The sequence below is a fragment of the Protopterus annectens genome, chromosome 13.part0, assembly GCF_019279795.1.
Source record: "Protopterus annectens isolate FY-2018-M chromosome 13.part0, PAN1.0, whole genome shotgun sequence".
NCBI lineage: Eukaryota > Metazoa > Chordata > Ceratodontiformes > Protopteridae > Protopterus > Protopterus annectens.
In genome coordinates, this window is record NC_056747.1 from 580,103,896 (window position 1) to 580,128,026 (window position 24,131).

A 24,131-nucleotide genomic window follows, 5' to 3' on the forward strand; every position below is an offset into this window, starting at 1 on the left:
TCAAAGCGAAGATGAAAAAAAGCAGAGTCACAAATCCAAAAGCTTAACGCCACAAAGTTACATACGTTTTCGACCCTTACTAGAGATGCTACACCTGGAGGGATTTCAGCTGGCTTTTGGATTTGTGACTCTGCTTTTTTTCGTCTTCGCTTTGAATAAAGTGTTGCAATTGGGTTTCAGACCTTTATTTGGATTTCCTAGCAAGCTTTTAGTTTTGGTTTCATGACGTCAGGTCGTCATGGGTATAAAACATGCAGTCGATGCCATTTTCATCAGTTTTTCTTGCCCCAGATGTCAGGTGCCCCCCAAATGGGGAGCAATTATATATATATATATATATATATATATACACACACACACATAGATATATATATATATATATATATATATATATATCTTACACACACACACATATATAGATAAATATATATATGCATGTAATTTAGAACACAAAAACTACACCTCCAAACAAAAGCAAATACACCAAAAAGGCTTTAAGCATAGTAAAGGAAATTAGAGGTATAATAAGAGAAAAACAGGGGGCTGGCGGGTGGGTAGCTAGGACTGCAACAGTGAATACATTCGAACATCTACATTTATGGTAAGTGTACACAACTGTATGTTTCACTGTTGCAGTCATTACAATTGGGTAGAATCCCAAAGCTATGGTTGGGAGGAGGGAGTTATACTGCATTAGGAGCAGCTATAAGGCGCTGCAGGACAGCAGTGGCAAAGCCTGCTCTGGATTTAGAGAAGAGAGGTAAATGGTAATGCTTGATGAACGTATGAACTGAGCTCCAGGTAGCAGCTTCTAGAATGTCTCTGGTAGGAACCTCTCTGAGAAAGGCTGCAGAAGTAGATGCAGCCCTGGTGGAATGGGATCTGATCCCCTTGGGGACAGGTTTACCATGGTGAATGTAGCAGAAACGAATACAATGGCTTATCCATTTTGAAAGAGTCTGCTTTGAAATAGGCTTTCGCTCTGCTCCTGCAGCAAATGCCACCAGTAATTGCTCAGATTTTCTTAGAGAGTTTGTCCTGTTTAAGTAGAATCTTAGTTGTCTGTGTACATCCAATGAATGCAAAATCTGCTCACCCTTGTTCTGTGGAATTGGGAAAAAGGTTGGCAGATGAATGGTCTGATTAAGAGCCACACTAGATACCACTTTAGGCATAAAAGATGGATTGGTCCTGAGCGCCACCCTGTCCGGGTAAAAGATAATAAAAGGCTCCACTGCCATGAGAGCCTGTAGTTCAGAAATCTTTCAGGCTGAAGTGACTGCTAAAAGAAAGGCGGTATTCCAAGAGAGAAATTTTATGTCTGCAGTAGCAGCTGGTTCAAAAGGAGGTAGAGTGAGTTTTTCCAACACAAAATTGAGGTCCCATGCAGGAGTTTGTGCTCTCCTGGGAGGTCTTAAATTTTTCGCCCCTCTGAGGTACTGCTTTAGCAGGAGATGAGAAAAGAGGAGAGGCTCTGTGTTGTAATGAGCTGAAATAGCAGAGGCATGGATTTTTATGGAGGAAAAGGATAGGCCCTTGTGAAGCATCTCAGTTAAATATTGCAGAATCTGAGGAATATTGGGCATTGCTGTGCTTATTCCTTGTGCTTGGTTCCAGCCACAGAATCTTTTCCATTTATTAGCATAAGATTTTCTAGTACTAGGCCTTCTAGCCTCCAAAATGACATCCATCACAGGTTTGCTGAGAGATGTAACTGGTGAAATTAGTTGATTAGCCATGCTGCAAGATTCAGAGTTTGGAGCTGAGTGTGCAGAATCTGATAGTTCCGCTGAGACAGTAAATAAGGTGTCTGAAGCGGGTACCACGGAGGAAGGTGCGGCACATTGCGTAGGAGCGGATACCAGTGTTGGCGTGGGCCAGTCTGGAGCAATCAGAATCATTTTTGGTTTTTCCTGTCTGACTTTTAGTAAGACCTTGGAGAGTAGAGAAAGAGGGGGAAAGTCATAGACTGATAGGTTTTTCCAGCTGAAGGATAGAGCATCCACTTTCCAAGCTTTTTTGTGATGAATTCATGTGCAGAATTTGTCCAGCTGATAGTTTTAGGGTGAGTCAAAAAGATCTATGTCTGGGCTCCCCCCATTTGCGCATCAACATGTTGAAGATTTGTGGAATTCGTGTGGGTCCATAATATTTCTTCTTAGTTCGTCTGCCAGGGTATTTTGCTTTCCTGGCAGGAATTGAGCTCGTAGATGTATTTGGTAAGTCAAGGCCGTGTTCCACAAGGCCATGGCTAGTCTGCAAAGGGGGTAGGAATGGGTACCCCCCTGCTTGTTTATGTACTACAAGACTGTGGTGTTGTCTGTCTTTATCAGTAGTTGTCCTGGATGAAGATAGTCCTTGAAGGCTGTCAGAGCATTCTGTACAGCTAGCATCTCTTTCTGGTTGATATGTAGGTGCATTTGATTTGAGCTCCATTGGCCCTGAATGCATCTCCCTGCCAGATGCGCCCCCCCAAGCATAATCTGATGCGTCTCTAGTCAGGGTTTGGGTGGCAGGGGGTGGAATGAATGACAGTCCCTTGTTTTGGTGACAGGCCTCTGCCCACCATAGGAACTCTTGCTGCAGGCAAGGGATGATAGGAATCATTGTTTACAGGCTGTGACAATGTTGACTCCATAAACTTTTTAGGTACCATTGAAGTTTCCTCATATACAATCTTGCATATGGAATTATTAGAATGCAGGAAGCCATGAACCCCAAGGCCTGCATAATTTGTCTTGCAGATAGCTGGGTTTTTGTGGCCACTTGTTTGAAGTAAGTCATCAATTGAGTTTGCTTTTCTGGCATGAGGTAAGTCATCTGGGCAGTTGTATTCAAGCTTGCACCCAGGAATGGAATTATTTGAGAGGGTACCAGTTGTGATTTCTTTTCATTTATTGCATACCCTAGGCAAGTTAGAAGCCTTTTTACAAACACCAGATGCTTTAAAAGAGTGTCCTTGTTTTCTGCCTGAATTAGACAATCGTCCAGGTAAGGATAAATTTGAATGTTTCTTTGTCTGCAAAATGCAATAACTGGTGCCAGGCACTTTGTGAAGACCCTGGGTGCAGTAGATAAGCCAAAGGGCAATGCAGAGAACTGGTAATGCAAATAGCCTGCTTTGAAGCGGAGGTATCTTCTGCAAGCTTCCCTGATTGGGATATGCAGGTAAGCCTCTTTTAAGTCTATAGTTACCAACCAGGCATCCTTACCTAGCATAGGCAGCAACTGTTGTAGAGTCAGCATCTTGAATTTTGGAATGTCCAGAAATGTATTTAGAATGTATAAGTCCAGGATTGGACGACATGATTCGTCTTTTCTGGGTACCAGGAAAAATCTTGAATAAAAACCTTGTCCTTTTTCCTTTTCTGGTACTGGTTGAATAGCCCCCATATTCATGAGGGAGATAACTTGTTTCTGGGCCTCTGCCCACTGATTTGGAGGCAGACCTGGCCATCCGTTTGGGATTGGCAATATGTGGAAATGAAATCTGTATCCCTGGGATACTATATTTAAAACCCACTTGTCCTGGGCAATTTGCTGCCAGTTTTGTGCATGAAGTGCCAGTTTCCCCCCCAAAGGGGCTGCCAAAAGATAAGTGCTTGGTGATTGCAGAGGAAAGTCACTCAAGACTGTTTATCATAGGAAGGTGCCTTGCTAATTCCAGATTTGGAGGTGGAAGCACCCCATTGTTTTGTTCTGTAGTTCCTTGTGACTGAAACCTGGAGCCTTTGGAGTGTCTGGGTTTGACCTGAGTGGCTCTGGTGGGTACTGGAAAGGACCAATTCTTAGTAGGCCAGTGCCTACTGAACCTGGGTGGCTGCACTTGTAGGAAATATTTTACAGTTTGCATAGATTTAGCTTTATCTTCCATCTTTTTCAAAACTTCTTCTGCCTTATTACCAAATAGACTGTCTTGTTGTAAAGGAGAATCCAACAATTTTGCTTTAACATGATCAAGCAGATTTTGCTCCTTGAGCCAAGCATGCCTTCTTATTACAGATCCAGTTACAGCGGCCCTGCAAGAGGCCTCCAAGAAATCAAAACCACATTGCAAAGTATGCTTTCCAACTTGTTCAGCTGAATGCAATAAATCCTGCAACTCTTTATTTTCCACACAGTCAGAAATCAACATCATTTTCTGTTAAAGTAAGCCCATGACATGCTGCTGATATTTAAGCATATGAAATTGACAGTTTAAAGCCCTGATTGCCAAGGTTGCAGATGTGTAAACCTTCTTACCCCATCTATCCAGCGCCCTGGAGTCTCTATTAGAAGGGGTAGGATTTTTAGCAGCAGAAGCCTTAATGCCCTTGGGACCCTGAGAAATGGTTTCAGGGTCAGCAGTAGGGTTTTTAAAAATGAATTTGTGGGTGTCAGGAACCCTGTAATATCTGTCTGGCTTACTAGGAGCCGGAGGCAGGGAATCAGGAGCCATACTGGATTCTGAGAAAACATCAACAACGTCTAGAACAGGAGGTATAGCCAAAGGCCTATGCTAAGGAAGGAGGAGGAAATTCCTAAGCCTCTTTTTAGATTCTGAGAAATCTTGACTCTCAGAGTGAAAGTGTTCCCTTAAGGTATGCAAAGTTTCTCCAAAAGAAAATCTAAAGTAGAAACTGGTGAAAAACGAAAAAACAAATCTAAAAAAGCAACAAAGGTACTGGAGAACTTGAACGAAAGGTTTAATTACATTAAGCGCTTTTTGTCCAGTACGACTGGACTAAATTACAAAAATAATAAATGTCCTTTTATACTCAGTTAAAAACATAATTAACGAATCACTCAAATCAATTAATCAATTACATATTTTCAACTAGGTATTAAGTACTAGATAACCAAAAAGCAGCCTTAAAGGTGTAAAAACCTAAAAACAGACAAGTAAATATCTCACATTGTTGAGCCTGTAAACGACCAGCATATATAAGAATTATATAAACTATAAGGTTCATATTCATAAAAGAATCTGGCAATATACAAATATTAACAATTAATTCAGCTTATAATTCAAATACTTTCTTAAAAAATATATATTTTTATATACATGTATGCACATAATTTATACATATTTAATAATTTATGAAATTAAAACGTTTATTTTGCTGTTTAACGGTTATTAAAAATCGCGCAAACCAAAAGTTAGTTCATAGTAGTTATGAGTAATACTAACATGTAAAAACTATATCAAGTTACTACCTCAAGAACAAGTAATAGTAAACCAAAAAGAATTCACATATACAACAATAAGTGTACTTCAAAAGGTAGTCATCATCTATTTAATCTTCTTAGTTTCAAAAGGCAAGAAATTGAACAAATGTCGTTCAAACCTGGGTAATGATATGAATTTAATCTAAATTGCCATAAGAGTTCTAATTTTTCTAACAGCCAATTATTTGGACCACCCCTTAATTTAGGTACAACCTGATCTATAATCCTAAAATTAAAACTGTGTGAGGGGTAGTTAATAGTATGTCTAGCTAAAGTGTTTTCTATTTTACTTTTCTTCATTGCATACAGGTGTTCATAAACACGTTCTTTAAATTTTCTCTCAGTCTTCCCTACATACTAAACTGGGCAACAGAACACTGGGTCTAAATACACCACCATTTTAGTGTTACAGTTAAATCTTTTCTTAATAAATATGTGGTACCTTCTATAGAAAATTTCTGGCCAGTAGCTATGAATCTGCATGTATTGCAAGATTCACACTTATACATGCCCGGGTTACTAAATAACATTGGGATAGGTTTCTCTAATAGTTGTTTTAAATTATTTCCTTTTCTGAGAATTATTCTTGGAGAGGGCCCTACTTTTTCCATAATGGACATCATTAGTTAAAAAACTCCAATTTTTTATAACAATCTTTTTAATCTCTGCTGCATCAAGACTATAAGTCACAATAAAACTAATGTTATATCTACTAACATTAGTTGGAGTAACTCCCGGGTTAGTTACTAAACCTAACATTACCACTATTTTCACTATGTGAATCTATTTTAGTTGCAACATTTTCTGGTAAGCGTAGGATTGATTTGTAAATTCCTACTACACGTTTCTGTGTAACTTCAACTAATAAATCTTGTACTAGTGGTTCAGGGTAACCTCTCATTGTAAACATTTTAATAACAAGGTCGCATTCGACTTGAAAATCACAATCCTTAATAGTCATCCTGGCTGCTCGGACAAACTGTTCTTTAATAACCAAGCGTTTTTGACTAAGTGGGTGAAGACTAGAAAAATGAAGAAACGTATTAGAATACGTTTCTTTTCTAAAAATTGTGGCTGTATAACATTTCAAGGTAAGATCTTTTTTCAATAATACATCTAAGTAAGAAATGCTCTCCACTCCAAAATTATATATATATATATATATATATATATATATATATATATATATATATATATATATATAAAATATATTTTTTAAGAAAGTATTTGAATTATAAGCTGAATTAATTGTTAATATTTGTATACTGCCAGATTCTTTTATGAATATGAAGCTTATAGTTTATATAATTGTTATATACGCTGGCCGTTTACAGGCTCAACAATGTGAGATATTTACTTGTCTGTTTTTAGGTTTTTACACCTTTAAGGCTGCTTTTTGGTTATCTAGTACTTAATAATACCTAGTTGAAAATGTGTAATTGATTAATTGATTTGAGTGATTCGTTAATTATGTTTTTAACTGAGTATAAAAGGACATTTATTATTTTTGTAATTTGTCTCATGAAGTCCAGTCATTGTACTGGACGAAAAGCGCTTCATGTAATTAAACCTTTCGTTCAAGTTCTCCAGTACCTTTGTTGCTTTTTTAGTTTTGTTTTTTCGTCTTTCACCAGTTTGTGCTCCTATGGCATCTGGAGTTGACCATTGTTCGGAAGGGGAACCTTTACAAGCTACAACAGATGAAAGTGGCAATTTGACCATCTTAATCAATTTAATGACAAAACGTTTGGACGATTTAGCAACCCGTGTTGAGTCCCTTTCACAAGTTTCATTTGTGTCTACACAGATTCCAGCTATAATTTCTAACCAACAACTATCTCCGAATGGGGAGAATAATAACCTAACTTCTAACTTTCAAATTAACAATGCACCTCAGAAAGTACAGTTGTGTACCTACCATAAATGTAGATGTTCAAGTGTATTCACTGTTGCAGTCATTACACTTGGGCTATCCTGCTGGCAGGCTACCCGCAGTCGACCTGAATTCCAAAGTCCTGGTCTGGCGTCAGTTGCTGTTGCCACTTCTCTGATGTCAGTGCGCCAGGGGTATAAAAGATGTAGCCGACGCCATTTTCTTCAGTTTTTCTTGCCCCAGATGTCAGGTGCCCCCAAAAAGAGTAGGCTAAAAAATTCTGATCATAAAAAAGCATGCACATAAACTTCATCTACAAGCAAATACACCACATAGGTTGTATAGAATAGGGAAGTACAGATAAGTCCTAGCAATGAAAGGGGGATGGTGGGTGGGTAACCTGGACTGCAACAGTGAATACACTCGAACATCTACATTTATGGTAGGTACACAACTGTACTATGTTCATCGTGTTTCACTGTTGCAGTCATTACACTTGGGTTGAATCCCAAAGCTGAGGTTGGGTGGCTGGGCCTAAATAGAATTAGGAGTGGCTATGAGGCCCTGCAGAACTGCAGTGGCAAAGCCTGCTCTGGATCTAGAGTAAAGAGGTAAGTGGTAGTGCTTTGTGAAAGTGTGCACTGAAGTCCAGGTAGCAGCCTCCAAAATGTCCTTGGTTGGTACTCCTCTGAGGAAGGCTGCTGAAGTGGCTGCTGCTCTGGTAGAATGTGGCCTAATGCCCTTAGGTACTGATTTGCCATGTTGTGAATAGCAGAAATGAATGCAGTGGCCTATCCATTTTGAAATAGTCTGCTATGAAATAGCTTTCCCTTGCGATCCTGCAGCATATGCCACTAACAGTTGCTCCGTCTTTCTGAAAGCTTTAGTCTTGTCCAAGTAAAAGCGTAGCGGTCTGTGTATGTCCAAAGAATGCAGAAGTTTCTCCCCCTTATTCTGCGGTTTGGATAAAAGGTAGGCAAATGTATGGTTTGGTTAAGGCCACACTGGACACTACCTTAGGCATAAATGTTGGGTTTGTCCTTAGAGAAACCCTGTCCGGATGGAAAATAATAAAAAGGTTCCACAGCCATTAGTGCCTGTAATTCTGAGACTCTTCTTGCTGAAGTTATTGCTAGGAGAAGAACTGTTTTCCAGGATAAGTATTCTATCTCCACTGTACTGGCTGGCTCAAAAGGAGGTAGTGAGAGTTTTTCCAAGACAAAATTGAGGTCCCATGCAGGTATTGGAGCTCTCCTTGGAGGTCTTATGTTTTTGGCCCCTCTGAGATACTGCCTTAGCAGTGGATGAGAGAAAATAGGTGGGTCCGTATTGTAATGAGCTGAAATGGCAGAGGCATGGATCTTAATTGATGAGAAGGATAGGCCTTTGTCCAGCATCTCAGTTAGGAATTGTAAAATCTGAGGAATATTTGGAACAAGCATGTCAATTCCTTGTGCCTGGTTCCAAGCACAGAATGTATTCCATTTTTCTGCATAAGATTTTCTGGTGCTGGGCCTCCTGGCCTCCAAAATAACATCCATAACTGCTTTAGAGAGAGGTGTGTTCTGAATGGTTACATTATCCGCCATGCAGCCAGACTTAGGGTTCTGAGTTGGCTGTGTAGGATCTGATCGTTTTGTTGGGTCAGCAAATGAGGAATTTGAGGTAATGTCCAAGCTGGGCCTTGAGACAAGCTCTTTAGTATTGGGTACCAGTGCTAGCATGGCCAGTCTGGGGCAATCAGGATCACTTTTGGCTTCTCTTGTCTGACCTTTAGGAGTACCTTGGGGAGGAGAGACAAAGGAGGGAAGGCATATACTGAGAGGCCTTTCCAGCTGAATGAAAGGGTGTCCACTTTCCATGCTTTTTCGTGATAAGTCCGAGTGCAGAATCTTTGTAGCTGGCAGTTGTGAGGGGAGGCAAATAGATCTATGTCTGGGCATCCCCATTTCCCTGTTATCATTCTGAAGATTTGTGGATCTAGTTTCCACTCGTGAGGATCCATGAAGTTTCTGCTTAGTTCGTCTGCCAAGGTATTTGTCCTTCCTGGCAGGAATTGTGCTTGCAGGTGTACTTGATAAGTCAATGTACTGTCAGTCTTTATCAGCAGTTGTCCTGGATGAAGTAGGTCCTTGAAGGCTGTCAGTGCATTCTGTACAGCTAGCAATCTCTTTTTGATTGATATGAAGATGCATTTGGCTTGTGGGCCATGTGCCCTGAATACATTTTCCTGCCATGTGTGCCCCCCAGGCATAATCTGAAGCATCTGTTGTTAATGTCTGCCTGGCTGTGGGTAAAGTGAATGTCTGTCCCCTGTTGTGGTGACAGGCCTGTGCCCACCATCGAAACTCCTGTTGCAGACAGGGAATGAGAGTAATTAATGTTTCCAGGCTGTGGCAATGTTGAGTCCAAACACTTTTTAGATACCATTGTAGTTTCCTCATACGCAGTCTTGCATATGGAATTAGTAGAATGCAGGATGCCATGTAGCCCAGAGCCTGCATAATTTTTCTTGCAGATAACTGGGTCTTTGTTGCCATGTTTTCAAAGTAAGAAGTCAGTTGCCTTTGTTTGTCTGGCGTGAGATAAGCCATCTGGGCAGTTGTATTTAAGCTTGCACCCAGGAATATTATCTCTTGAGAGGGTATTAGTTTTGATTTCTTTTTGTTTACTGTGTACCCTAGGCAAATTAGCAATCTTTTTACGAACGCCAGATGCTTTAGTAGAATGTCTTTGGTCTCTGCATGAATAAGGCAGTCGTCCAAGTAGGGAAATATTTGAATTCCTCTTTGTCTGCAAAATGCTATTACTGGTGCCAGGCATTTTCTAGGCACAGTAGATAAGCCAAAGGGCAGTGCAGAGAACTGGTAGTGCATTGAGCCAGCTATGAATCTGAGGTATCTTCTGCAAGATTGTCTGATTGGGACATGCAGGTATGCCTCTTTGAGGTCCAAAGTTACAAGCCAAGCCTTCTTGCCCAGCATTGGCAGAAGCTGCTGCAGAGTCAACATTTTGAATTTTGGAACGTCCAGAAAAGTGTTTAGAATAGACAGGTCCAGAATTGGTCTCCAGGCTTTGTCCTTTCTTGGTACTAAGAAAAGTCTTGAGTAAAATCCTTGTCCCTGCTCTTGTTGTGGCACTGGCTGAATAGCCCTCATGTCCATGAGAGATGAAACTTTTTTTTGTGCCTCTGCCCATTGATTGTGTGGCAGGTCTGGCATACCTTTTGCCTTTGGAAGGGTGTGAAAGTGGAACCTGTAGCCCTGAGAGACTATATTTAAGACCCATTTGTCCTAGGTGATCCTGTGCCAATTTTGTGAAAAAAGTGCTAACTTTCTCCCTAAGGGAGCTGCCAAAAGATAAGTGCTTGGCATTTGCAGAGGGAAGTCACTGGGACTGTTTCCTATAAGACTGTGACTTGTCTTCTCCGCTTTTGGAGGTAGAAGCACCCCATTGTTTGGGCCTGTATGAGCCCTGGGGCGTTTGAATCTGCCTCTTTGTGGCCTGTCTGCCACTGGAAAGGACCAATTCTTAGAAGGCCAGTTCCTGCTATATCTGGGAGGCTGTACCTGTAAGAAATCCTTTAATGTCTGCATAGATTTAGCTTTATCCTCCATTTTCTTCAACACCTCTACTGCCTTAACACCAAACACAGTATCATGCTGTAATGGAGCATCCAATAATTTTGCTTTAACATGATCAGGCAGATTCTGTTCCTTTAACAAAGCATGCCTTCTAATAACAGAATCTGTAACTGCGGCCCTGCACGAGGCCTCCAGTGAATCATAACCACATTGCAAAGTATGTTTTCCCACTTGTTCAGCTGCATGCAATAAATCCTGCAATTCTTTGTTCTCAAAACATTCAGAATTTGTCAACATTTTTTGTTTTAACAAAGACATTTAAGTACTGCTGATATTTGAGCATATGAAACTGACAGTCACATTTAATTGATTAATATATTTTTAAAGGATATTTTTAAAGGATTCTTTAAAGTTATTTTTAAAGCATTTTTAAAGCATTTTAAAGCATTTTTATGTGATTATTAACACACAATTATTGTTTGACATCTATATAGTTATATATTATTGTATAATATGTAGTGTTAGTCATTTTTTTATATATATACATTATACATATTTAGTTAATATTCATATGCAGTTTTTTATTATCGTTAACATATTTATTTACTATGTATTGATGAATTGATCAGTTTTAAGAAAATAGCAATGTTAAACACATAAAAATTTGTTTGGGTACATTGTTTCTTTAAATTAGCGAGTACTGTTTGGTGCCAAAAAGGTGATTTAAATGGCAGTTAACTGAAATGTTTGTTAGTTCTGATGAAGCCTGTGATGTGTACAGGTGAAAGCGCTTAACTTTTCATGCTGTTCGAGTTCGTTTTTATATTGGATTAAAGTGTGCTTAACTTTTCATGCTGTTCGAGTTCGTTTTTACATTGGATTAAAGTGTGCTTTTCACTTTACGGCTGCTGCTTTTATTTGATGGTACCTTGGACACATTGTTTGGAAGGAGTTACAAGTTGCCGGTTCCCAAGATTTGCATAGTAGTGGCGTAAGCTTACTTTTTTTCTCTTGTTACTTGTTTGGTGAACGCCAGTTTGGATACAGTTGTACCTAAATTAAGAGGTGGCCCAAATAATCGGCTGTTAGAAAAATTAGAACTCCTATGGCAATTTAGATTAAATTCATATCATTACCCAGGTTTAAACGACATTTGTTCAATTTCTTGCCTTTTGAAACTAAGAAGTTTAAATAGATGATGACTACCTTTTGAAGTACACTTATTGTTGTATATGTGAATTCTTCTTGATTTACTATTACTTGTTCTTGATGTAGCAACTTGATATAGTTTTTATATATTAGTATGAATGAATGTAGGTTTAATTATAACTACGAACTAACTTTTGGTTTGTGCGATTTTTAATAACTATTAAACAGCAAAATAAATGTTTTAATTTCATAAATTATTAAATATGTATAAATTGTGTGTATATTTGTCTATAAAAATATATATTTTTTAAGAAAGTATTTGAATTATAAGCTGAATTAATTGTTAATATTTGTATACTGCCAGATTCTTTTATGAATATGAACCTTATAGTTTATACAATTCTTATATATGCTGGTTGTTTACAGGATCAACAATGTGAGATATTTACTTGTCTGTTTTTAGGTTTTTACACCTTTAAGGCTGCTTTTTGGTTATCCAGTACTTAATACCTAGCTGAAAATGTGTAATTGATTTGAGTAATTAGTTAATTATGTTTTTAACAGAGTATAAAAGGACATTTATTATTTTTGTAATTTGTCTGATGAAGTCCAGTCATTGTACTGGACGAAAAGCGCTTCATGTAATTAAACCTTTCGTTCAAGTTCTCCAGTACCTTTGTTGCTTTTTTAAAATCTAAGGTAGAGACATCCACGGGTTCAATACTTAAAGTGTCTCACGGCATACCGGACTCTGAATGGGTCTCAGTAAAGGCCTGCGAATCAAAAGTAGCGGGTATCAGGGGCTGCGAAAGTGCCTCAATGAGTACCGGCGAACCGGCAACTGGCTTAGGAGAAGCTTTGTCGCTGGTTTTGGACCTCAACGGTATGTCTCTTTCTTTGCATTTTTTGTGTATTCCGGTAGTCTAATTGCTAACCAACATTTCTGAAAAGTTAAATCTTGAGCCAAAATATTTAGATGCAAAAATATACCAACGCTTAATAGTGCGTTGATTAAACTTAGCAGAAAACCGACAGCAAGGCACGTTGTGGTCAGGGCCTAGGGAAGGAATACAGTACAAATGAAAATCCTTATGAGGTATTTGCTTCCCACAAGTAATACAATTATCAACTTTTACTGACATCGGTAAGGAGCAAGAAAAAGTTTCCCCAACGGGGTACTTAGCTTTAGTTTGAAGACTTCGGTTCTGAAACTCGAAAACCGAAAATTTCAGGAGTCGGCTGACCGGCACTTGTGAACTGCTTCTGCTTCAGGCACCGCGCGGCAAGAAAGACTGATGAAAATGGCGTCGGCTACATGTTTTATACCCCTGACGACCTGACGTCATGGAAGAAGGGACAGCAACTGACGCAGGATCCAAGACTTTCTTAATCAGGCCGACTGAGGGCAACCTGCCAGCACATTATCCAAATGTAATGACTGCAACAGTGAAACATGAAGAACATCCAGTGCTACCTTGGCCAGTAGGGAGTCACTAGCAAGATTTTTGGTTTGTCCTTCCTGATTTTCAGAAGGACTTTCTGAATCAAAGGGAAGGGGGAATGCTTACAAGAACTTTCCCTCCCAGTTGAAACTGAAGGCATCTACTCTCCAGGTTTGGGGGGAGTAAGTCTTTGTGCAGAAGGTCTGCAGTTGCCTGTTCTGGGGGGAGGCAAACAGGTCTACTTGTGGAGTGCCCCACTGGTGGACTATGTCTAGGAAAATCGTCCTGTCCAGCATCCATTCGTGTTGTGGAGAGGATGTTCTGCTCAGGAGGTCTGCTTGCTTGTCCTGCAAAGGGATGTAGCTGGCTTACAGGGATATGTTGTGCTGGGATGCCAGGTCCCAAATTAGTTGGGCTAGCCTGCACAATTGGTATGCCTTGGTACCTCCTTGTTTGTTGATGTACCCCGTTACAGCGGTATTGTCCATCACTATCAGAAGAGGACCTGTTAGCAGTAGGGGTAGGAAGGTTTGCTGAGCTAAAAGAACTACTGTCTTCTCCTTTACATTGATGTGTTTGGTTTTCATGGGAGGTTGCCATTGGGCTTAGACTCTGTAAGAGGGCAAGGTGGCTCCCCAACCTGAGTCTGAGGCATCTGTATGCAATATTTGTGTGGGTTGGGGGGGTTGCAGTGGAAGGCCCGGGTTTAGCTGTACTTGTTTGATGCACCAAATGATTTCCTTCCTTAAACAGGGAAGAAGGGGAATAACTTGTTCCAAGTGATTCTGGTGTTGTGACCAGATATTTTTTAGGGACCACTGCAGTTTTTGCGTATGCATTCTGGCCAATGGTAGCATGGGGATGGCTGCTGCCATCAATCCCAGGAGTCTAAGGAATTGCCTTGCAGTGACTGTCTGGGAGAACAAGACTTCCTGGAAGTGGGAAGCTACAGATACAACCTTGTCCTGTGGGAGAAAGGCTTTCATTCGGTCTGTATTGATTCTGCAACCTAGGAATATCTTGTCCTTGTCTAGGTTCAGGGAGGACTTCTTGAGGTTTGGGGTGAACCCTAGGCTTTGTAGAAGAGACACAGTGAAGTGTATATTTCTTGAGAAGGAATCTTCTGATTTTGCCAAGATGTCGTCCAGATATGGGTAAATCTGGATTCCTTGGGTCCTGCAGAAGGCAATGGCTGGAGCTAGGCACTTTGTAAACACTCTTGGGGCAGTGGATAAGCCAAAGGTCAAGGTCGTAATTTGGAAGTGCGAGGATGGGCCAGAGAAATGCAAAAAACGTCTGTGTAAGGCCCTGATAAGAACGTGCAAGTAAGCATCTTTTAGGTCCAAGGTGACCATGAAAGCATTTGAGGGTATGAGGGGCAAGAGAGTGGGTAGTGACAGCATTTTGAAGTATGGTACCTGCAGATAAAGGTTTAGGAAGGACAGATTCAAAATGGTTCTCCAGGGGCTGTCCTTTCGAGGGACCACGAACAGATGGGAGTAGAATCCCTTTCCTTCTTGCCCTTTGGGAACAGGCTCTATTGTGCCTTGTTGTAGGTCTGACAGAATTTGTGGAAGGAGATGGCATTGTTTTTTTTGGGGAAATGGAATGCCTTTCCGGGGGGGGGGGGTGTTTCCAGGCTAGGAAGTATCCTTTTTGAATAATGGTTAAGACCCATTGGTCTGTGGAGATTTTCTGCCAGAAGGGGAAACAGTGGGTAAGGCGAGCTGAGAAGGGCAGATGAGGCAAGGCAGTCAAGCATTATTGGGACCACCCCTGTCCTGAAAGGGCTGTCTAGGTTGAAGATGTGGGCCAGTGGGGCAGGATGAGGAATGTCTTCTAGTTCCTTTTCTGAGTCTTGAGGAGGCAGCAGAATGTGGGTTACGCCTAACAAAGGTAGTCTTAGCTGAGTAGTTCCTATAAAATTTGGGTATAGGGGATACCAGGAGATGGTACATCCTGTAACTCTTTGCTTTTTTTCTTGCAGATTCTTAAATAGGTCTGCAGATTGCTTTACAAAGAGAAAGTTGTGATCCAGGGGAGCATCCAAGATTTTGGACCTGAAGTCCTCCGGCAAATTTTATAGTCTACACCAAGAATATCTCCCAAGGACAGATGTTGATGCTGCAGAGCAAGCAGAAGCTTCTGCAGCATCATAGCTGCATCTTATAGAGTGTCTAGCCACTTGTAGGGCTAAGGATAATTTGGAGGAGATATCCATTTTAATGGGACTGTCAGGAATAGAAGTCAACATAGAGGTGGCTTGGGATACCAAGTCCAGGGCATACTTGGTCATGTGTGTTTGACAGTTAATGGCTCTGAAGGCCAAAGTGGAGGAAGTGTACACCTTCTTGCCTATCCTATCCAAGGATTTGCTATCTTTATCTGTGGGCAATAGGGAGGCAAAAGGTAACAACCTAGACAGTTTATCAGGGGCAGTGGCAATCATGCCAGGTCTGCTAAAGGTGGCTTTATGAGAAATTTTTGTTCCTCTGGCACCTTGTAAAAGCGGTCTGGGTGCTTAGGTGCAGGAGGCTGTGAGTCAGGAGTTCTAGAGGCTGCAGAAAATGCATCTAAGTATGCAGGAAGAACAGGGGAAACAGCTGAAGTGGAAGTAGACTCCACTTGCAGCAGTTCAAAGTATCTTTTTTGGGTTTCTGTCATCTGGGAAGTATCCCATTTGAAGCAGTCTTTCATTTTGGTGATGGTTTCACCAAATGTAATGTCTTCAGGTGGAGAATCCCCTTCCACAGAATCATCAGGAGAGTAATATTCCTTGGTAGAAGAATCTGGGATGCATACAAGATGGATTCAGCAGTGGAAGAGTAGGTAGATTCACGTTCTTCTACCTCAGGGAGGGGAGCCATAGGAATAGAAGAAGCAGAGGTAGGCCTAGGGCTTAGCAGAGGCAATGTAGCTGTGGGTGAGGCAAAAGGCCTAAGGGCCATAAAGGCCTGCATAAGAGAGGAGGGGAAGGCCTCCAGTTTTGGAGGGGCTTCAGAAGCAGGTGAAATATGTTTAGTTTTCTGCTTCTTTTTGGTTGGAGTAGGTCTAGAGCTGGGTTTGGCAGCAGCTGTATTTGAGGTCTGGATCCCGGTCAAAGGAACCCCCAAATCTGGTTCCCCCTAAACACAGACAGGCGTCGGTGTCTGAGAAAGCTCCGTGGACGTGCCGGACGTCGGCTGTGCAGCGGCCTCCACGAGGGAGGACGATGGAGGTGACAGATCTGCCGAACGCTCAACACTTATATCGGCAGTTGGCGGGGTGTCCGGGTGCGAAGTGGCAGGCGATGAAGGCCTAAGCATCTTGGCCTTCTTACGCCGAGGTTCTTGGGCGGCATCCGAAGCAGGATCCATCCTGAGAGCCAGCCGTTTGAGGTGCTGGTGTTCTAAGTAAAGGTTTAGAGCTGCCAGACAGCTACGTAAGGTCTTAGGCACAAAGATTTACAAAGAGGGCAGGCGTTATGGCCGTGTTCCCGACCTAAGCAGAAAACGCATTTGTCATGGGCGTCCTTATGGGGAATCTGGGGCCCACACTGGCACTTTCCCCTTTTACCTGACATCAGCTGAAAGCTACAACAACCAAGCCTAAGCAATGCAAAAGATCGGTAAAATATTAGAAATGCAAAAAAAACCCAATGGGTTACTTATCTATAGTCGATTAGATGTCTGGAGAATGATCGTACGATGCAAAGTTGTCTGTGGCTGAAAGGTTCTGAGGACTGTGCGTGCAGATGTCACACATAGGGTCCCTGGTTTATGGCCCTATGTGTGACGTCCCACACAGCTGCAACAGTCAAGCTGAAGCTTTTGTATAGGAGCAGAGGTATGGGGTTGCCTGAAGGCAGGAAATCCCACACCAAGAATACTGCAACATAGGAATAGAAGGACATCTGGTCAATGCATCTTGCGGCAAACGAGACCTGAAGTAATATGGAGAGGGGCATTATGGGGTAAAGTCTTAGTGTAAGAGTTTTTGGCTTGTGCAAACTAAGTAAAGGCTGAGCCAGTACCGAGAATCGGAACAGAGCCCCAAAAGTCAAGGATAAATATAGACTGACATCAGATGTATTTTTAGCCTTTGACAAGGATTCTAAGACTTGTTCCAAGTCAATTTAGAGGAAACTAAATTTTCAAGGATAGTGGGATTGATAATGAGTAAGTGGGGTAAAGTTAGCACTAAATTTATCTGCTAATATACTGATCTAACTTTGCAACTGGAAAGTGTAACATTTTACTGTTAGAAGAATAACCATCTGACATAATTGAAAGTAGGATCTGTAGTTTTCTTTGGTATCTGAAGTAATTTTAAGCTCATACTACACTTTACATTTTCGTATACTGCTGTAAAGTTCCTTGATGCATGTTTTAGTGTGATCTGGCTTTTAGTTCTGCATTTTCCTTCTATTATTAATATAGGAGTTCTGCTTTAGAGCTTTATCCTTGAATTTATCATTACATTTAAGTTGCACAGATACTGACCTTTTCTATGCACTTGTTTTTAAGTGCTGGCAAAAGTCAAGAGGTGAATGTATCAGCTATCTCAGCTAGATACATTTGTGGGGGGGGGGGGGGGACTACTGGGAATTTTGTGTAGGTTTTCTACACTCAGAAATATGTTTGCCATGTAGAAGTGTCTGAAGATGATCTCTTTTTTTATAGTGTCATGATACCATTAAGCCTGACAAAGATGATGACTTATCTCAGAGAGGACTTGTGCAAGGCGCCAGAGGGTTAATATATAAATGGCGAACTGTACACTTTTTTTCTTTTTGTTGTTTTATTAGGAAATACTCAAGTCCTCTCCTTGGAGTGGGCTCCAGAATGACTGAGACCTCAAGCTAAGGGGCCGCAACAATTGGGGGCTACTCTAACATAGGTGAGGCAACTGACCTGGACGGAGAGGGATCTGACCTAGCAACCTTTTGGGAATGTGGCTTAGACTAATTTCCCAATCCACCTTCCTCCTCTGCCCTTCACTTTTCTTCTTGTCATATGAAGGAACACTTTCAATACCAGTCTGTGTTCCTGAATTTCTGCTGCTAAAATTCCTGCAAATATCACATAGTGCTTTAAAAATGATCCATCCATACCCATACAAGCAAACATCACGTGTATTAAGTAAAAACAAAACCACTGCCAAGGGTAAAGTGCCCCAAATAAAGCACAAAAATATATATCCAACACAAGACTCGCTGAGGCACACCATGACTATAAAAGCTAATAGTTTATTAAAAGAAAAAGGAACTGACATAAAAAACAAAATCAATTCAACTCAGCGCTTTTACATTTATCCAAATGCTTCATCAGACTGTTAACAGTAGACAGATTTTCACAGTTAAATAGCAGCTCCTTTACTCACTAACCAGTCACTATACGTAGCTGTATTTAAAGTGATCTCACATGAAAGACTAATTACACAATTAATGTAAAAAGAAATGCAAGAACATATTATATAGCACAGTTGTAAATACTCAATACTACATGGTGTGAGCAAATTACATAGAAAATATATATATATATATATATGAATAAATATCTTCATAAAAATAAGTGAATAAATAAAATATTAAAAAATCCAACACGTTTAAATGTTGTAGACAAATTAAACTAAAAATCCACTTATATAAAAACATTTATATGAGCATGAATTAATATATTAGATTAGTTAATTTCATAAAATGCTCAAGCCATACAAAATACCTGATAACTGACTCTAATAGCAGCAATCAAACTCTGAATATGCAGGTGCTGACATGATAGACCAAAAAATCAATTATCTAAGAATGTACATTTTATAGCCATTAATGTTTCTGATTCCTAGCTATACGGAAAGGCTTTAATGAAATCCTATCATTCAAGCCAGAGGATCTATCAGCTTGTAGCCTCATAATCCACCTGGATTCCCTTTGCTCTGTGTAGTTCCTATGGTCTACGGTTCTTCCATATTAATTCTATGACCGTGAACTTAAAACTATGTTTAGTGCCATAAGTGATGACGTGTTTTGCTAAAGCATTACTGTCATCTTCTCTATTAATGGCATAGACATGTTCTCTAACACGTTCACATAGGGTCCTGTTTGTTTTCCCTATATAATAAAATCTGTATTCTAAGCAGACTGCAAGGTAGACTAAGTTACGAGTTTTACAATCAGCATACAAATCAAACTTATACCTCTGTCCAGTGTCTGGATGGATAAAATTATCACTGTTGGACATACAACTACATTGATTGCATGCTCTACAGGCAGAAGTCCCTTTCCTGTCTGAAAGACTCTGTTGTGATTTAACATTTTCATAGCACAGTAATTGTTTTAGAGATTTAGTATTCCTATAAGTGAACCTTGGAGAAAACTCCTACTAACTGTTGTAATTTTGTGTCAGCTGTAAGAATGTTCCAATTCTTAAAGAAAATGTTTCTAATCTTAACATTGTTGTTAGTATATGGTATTACTACCTTACTCAATGCCTCACCATTACCTGATCTAATTAGTGGAACTATAGCTTCCATTACTCCTGCATATATAGGGTTTCCCTGATGTGGTTCTATTCACCTTATCGTCTTAATGTAGCATGGCTATTTCACTTGATTTGTATCCTTGGTCATAGAACTCTTTATGTAACATATCTATTGTTTCCTTAAACCTAGCATCATCACTGGTGAGTCTGGAAACTCTAAGGGTTTGGCTCTTCACTATATTGTTATAGACTTGGGGGGGGGGGTGCATATTGGTGAGGTGCAGGAGGGTGTCTTCCTGCATTCCTTCCTGTACAATTGTGTCTGTATGTTATTCCCTTCTTTCAACAACAGAACATCCAAAAATTCTATAAGGTCGACGGACCATTTTCCTGTAAAGGATAGAAAGTCTGTTGTCCCATTAATATACTCTATAAATTCTTGAAGTGTTTCTACATTATCCCTCCAGATTAAATAAATATCATCTACAAAATGCTTGAAGAATCTAACAGTATGCACTCCGTAAGATGCAAGTGTGCTCCCAGTAAGCCATAACTAAGTTAGCGTAGGAGTTGGCACATGGAGTACCCATGTCCACTCCTTTCTGCTGCAAAAAATATTGATTATATACAAAAACGTTATTCTTCAAAACTATATCCATTAACATAGCACATCTCACTATCAAATCTCTCCACATATTCTTTTCAATCAAGAAAAGTCTCATGTACTCCATACGCCTGTGTCATTAGGGATGGAGGTGAACAATGAAGTAACAGAGTGTCACCATGTAATCTGGTTCTCCATCCATCTCTGAGGGCCTATAATCAGTGAGATTTTATAGAAAATGCTGTGCATCTCTGATGACAGTAGGTGTCTGTTCCACCACCTTCCTAAGTTGTTTCTCTAAATATACTGATACCGTCTCAGTTAGCCACCCTTTGCTCGAGACAATTGGTCTCATTGGACTCTCAATATTTTTTTTATATTTTTGTGGACTTTGGGTAGTCCTCTGAAGGTGGGGACTGTAGGTCTCTCAATGAGAAAATATTTATAAAGGTCAAAATCAATGACATTGCAAAGAAATAAATCATATAACTCATCTTGTCCACCATTTATAACCCTATTCAATTGTGTGAAATTAATAGCTGCATATCTGTCCTTATCATCTAAAAGACTTTGCATTTTTGATTCATACATACTAGTGTCTAAAATGACTACAGCTCCACCTTTATCAGCAGACCTAATCACTATATCACTGTTCTCTTGTAGCCTTTTAAGAGCTTTCTGTTCATTTTCATTATATTATAAAAGTCACATTTTATTGCTATTATCATTATAAAGTTTTAATAAATCCCTTTCACATGCCTTCTCAAAAGATTCTACCAGTGGATGTGTCTGTGGAACATAGGTAGAAGGTTTCTTGAAAACATTATCACTCTTCGTGTCACCAAAAATCAATTTCAAATTAACATTTCTCGTAAACATTTTCAAGTCTACCAAACAGTCAGTAACATCAACATTCTTTGCTGGTATGAATAACAATATAGTGAAAAGCCAAACCCTAAGTGTCTCCAGACTCACCAGTGACGATACTAGGTTTAAGGAAATGATAGATATGCTACATAAAGAGTTCTATGACAGAGGATACAAATCAGGTGAAATAGCGATGCTACATCAAAACGATAAGGTGAACAAAACCACATCAGGGAAACCCTATATATGAAGGAGTAATGCAAGACATAGTTCCACTATTAGATCAGATAATGGTGAGGCATTGAGCAAGGTAGTAATACCATACACAAACAATGTTAAGATTAGAAACATTTTTTTTTAAGAACTGGAACATTCTTACAGCTGACACAGAATTACAACAGTTAGTAGGATTTTCTCTAAGGTTCACTTATAGGAATACTAAATCTCTAAATCGATTACTGTGCTATGAAAATGTTAAATCACAACAAGAGTCTTTCAGACAGAAAAGGGACTTTTGCCTGTAGAGCATGCAATCAATGTAGTTATATGCCCAACAGTGATCATTTTATTCATCCAGACACTGGACGGAGGTATAAGTTTGATTTGTATGCCGATTGTAAAACTCGTGACTTGGTCTACCTTGCAGTCTGTGTAGAATTCAGATTTTTTTTAAGTAGGGAAAACAAATAGGACCCTACGTGAACGTGTTAGAGAACACGTCTATGCCATTAATAGAGAAGATGACAGTAATGCTTTAGCAAAACACGTCGTCACTTATGGCACTAAACACAGTTTTAAGTTCCCTGTCATAGAATTAATATTGAAGAACCACAGATTAGGAGACCATAGGAACTACACACAGCAAAGGGAAGCCAGATGGATTATGAGGCTACAAGCTGACAGATCCTCTGGCTTGAATGATAGGACTTCATTAAAGCCTTTCCTTATAGCTAGGAATCAGAAACATTAACGGCTATAAAATGTACATTCTTAGATATCTGATTTTTGGTCCGTCATGTCAGCACCTGCATATTTAGAGTTTGATTGCTGCTATTAGATGGAGTCAGTTATCAGGTATTTTGTATGGCTTGAGCATTTTATGAAATTAATTTATCGAATATATTCATACATACTCATATAAATGTTTTTATATAAGTGGATTTTTAGATTTGTCTACAACATTTAAACGTGTTGGATTTTTTATTTTTTTTTTAATATTTTATTTATTCACTTATTTTTATGAAGATATTTATTCATATATATATATATATATATATATATATATATATATATTTTTTTTTCTATGTAATTTGCTCACGCCATGCAGTATTGAGTATTTACAACTGTGCTATATAATACGTTCTTGCATTTCTTTTTACATTATGTAATTAGTCTTTACACGTGAGATCACTTTAAATACAGCTACGTATAGTGACTGGTTAGTGAGTAAAGGAGCTGCTATTTAACTGTGGAAATCTATCTACTGTTAACAGTCTGATGAAGCATTTGGATAAATATGGAAGCACTGAGTTGAATCGATTTTATTATTTTTTTTATATCAGTTCCTTTTTCTTTTAAAAAACGGTTCGCTTTTATAGTCGTGGTGTGCCTTAGATTCTTGCGTTGAAAACAACATGTGTATCCTGTGGGCGTGGACACACAAGATACACACCTTGGGAGGCCTAATCCCCTTTATCTTTATCCATTTCTAAAGAAAAAAAATCCAATACAAATGTCTGATGGAAACCAATATTCAGCAAGTACTGTATTAGGCAGTAACCAAATGGGCTGAAGTTTATGGACAACCAAAGTTTAGCTCAAAGACTAAAGAGCTTTTGGGAAAAAAACTTCCACTTTCCTAACAGCTATGTACAGAAAATCACCCTGAAAGTTACCTCTTGACAAACTGACATGTAAACATGGGATCACCCATCCAACACTGTCCATGGCAAACAAGATATAGAGAAAACAGGGAAATATGATGCATTAAGGAAGCAAATGGAGTACATAAAAGCTTGTGAAAGTCCTAAGGGTGCCAAGAAGATGTGCTGCCTTCATCAGCCTATCCTAAATGGATAGAATGGATCTCGAAAGAAGATTAGTAAATACTTTGCCTTGCACTAAATCACAATCTCATGCAGCATTGCAGGTTTAAGTGTAGGGTGGTATGGTGGGGTGTTCCATACCCCAAAAAGTACAGTTGTGTACCTACCATAAATGTAGATGTTCGAGTGTATTCACTGTTGCAGTCATTACAAGTGGGTTATCCTGCTGGCAGGCTACCCTCAGTCGGCCAGAATTCCAAAGTCTAGGTCCGGTGTCGGTTGCTGTCGCCTCTTCCCTGACGTCAGTGCACCAGGGATATAAAAGATGCAGCCGACGCCATTTTCTTCAGTTTTTCTTGCCCCAGATGTCAGGTGCCCCAAATAGGTAGGCTGAAAAATATATAAATAAGAAATGCATGCACAAAAATAACATTTCCTTCATCTACAAGCAAATACACCAAAAAGGTCGTATAGGATAGAGAAGCGCAGAAAAGTCCCAGCAAAGAGAAGGGGGATGGTGGATGGGTAACCTGGACTGCAACAGTGAATACACTTGAACATCTACATTTATGTTAGGTACACAACTGTACTATGTTCATCGTGTTTCACTGTTGCAGTGAATACTCTTGGGTAGAATCCCAAAGCTGAGGATGGGTGGCTGGGCTAAATTGGATTAGGAGAGGCTATGAGGCCCTGCAGAACTGCAGTGGCGAAGCCTGCTCTGGACTTAGAGTAGAGAGGCAAGTGGTAGTGCTTTGTAAAGGTGTGCACTGAACTCCAAGTTGCAGCCTCTAAGATATCTTTGGTTGGTAATCCTCTGAGGAAGGCTGCTGAAGTGGCTGCTGCTCTGGTGGAATGAGGCCTAATGCCCTTAGGCACTGATTTGCCATGTTGGAAATAA

At 39.9% G+C, this 24,131-nt stretch overlaps 1 protein-coding gene across 1 annotated transcript in view; it reads right to left on the reverse strand.

Annotated features, from left to right (window-relative positions):
• Positions 1-24,131, reverse strand: part of NCBP3 (nuclear cap binding subunit 3) — a 1,620,559-nt gene that overhangs the window by 500,633 nt on the left and 1,095,795 nt on the right. The window contains exon 10 of the mRNA XM_044054866.1: positions 5,961-6,230. Within this exon, the coding sequence (XP_043910801.1) occupies positions 5,961-6,230 (270 nt within the window). The remainder of the gene's footprint in view (positions 1-5,960; positions 6,231-24,131) is intronic.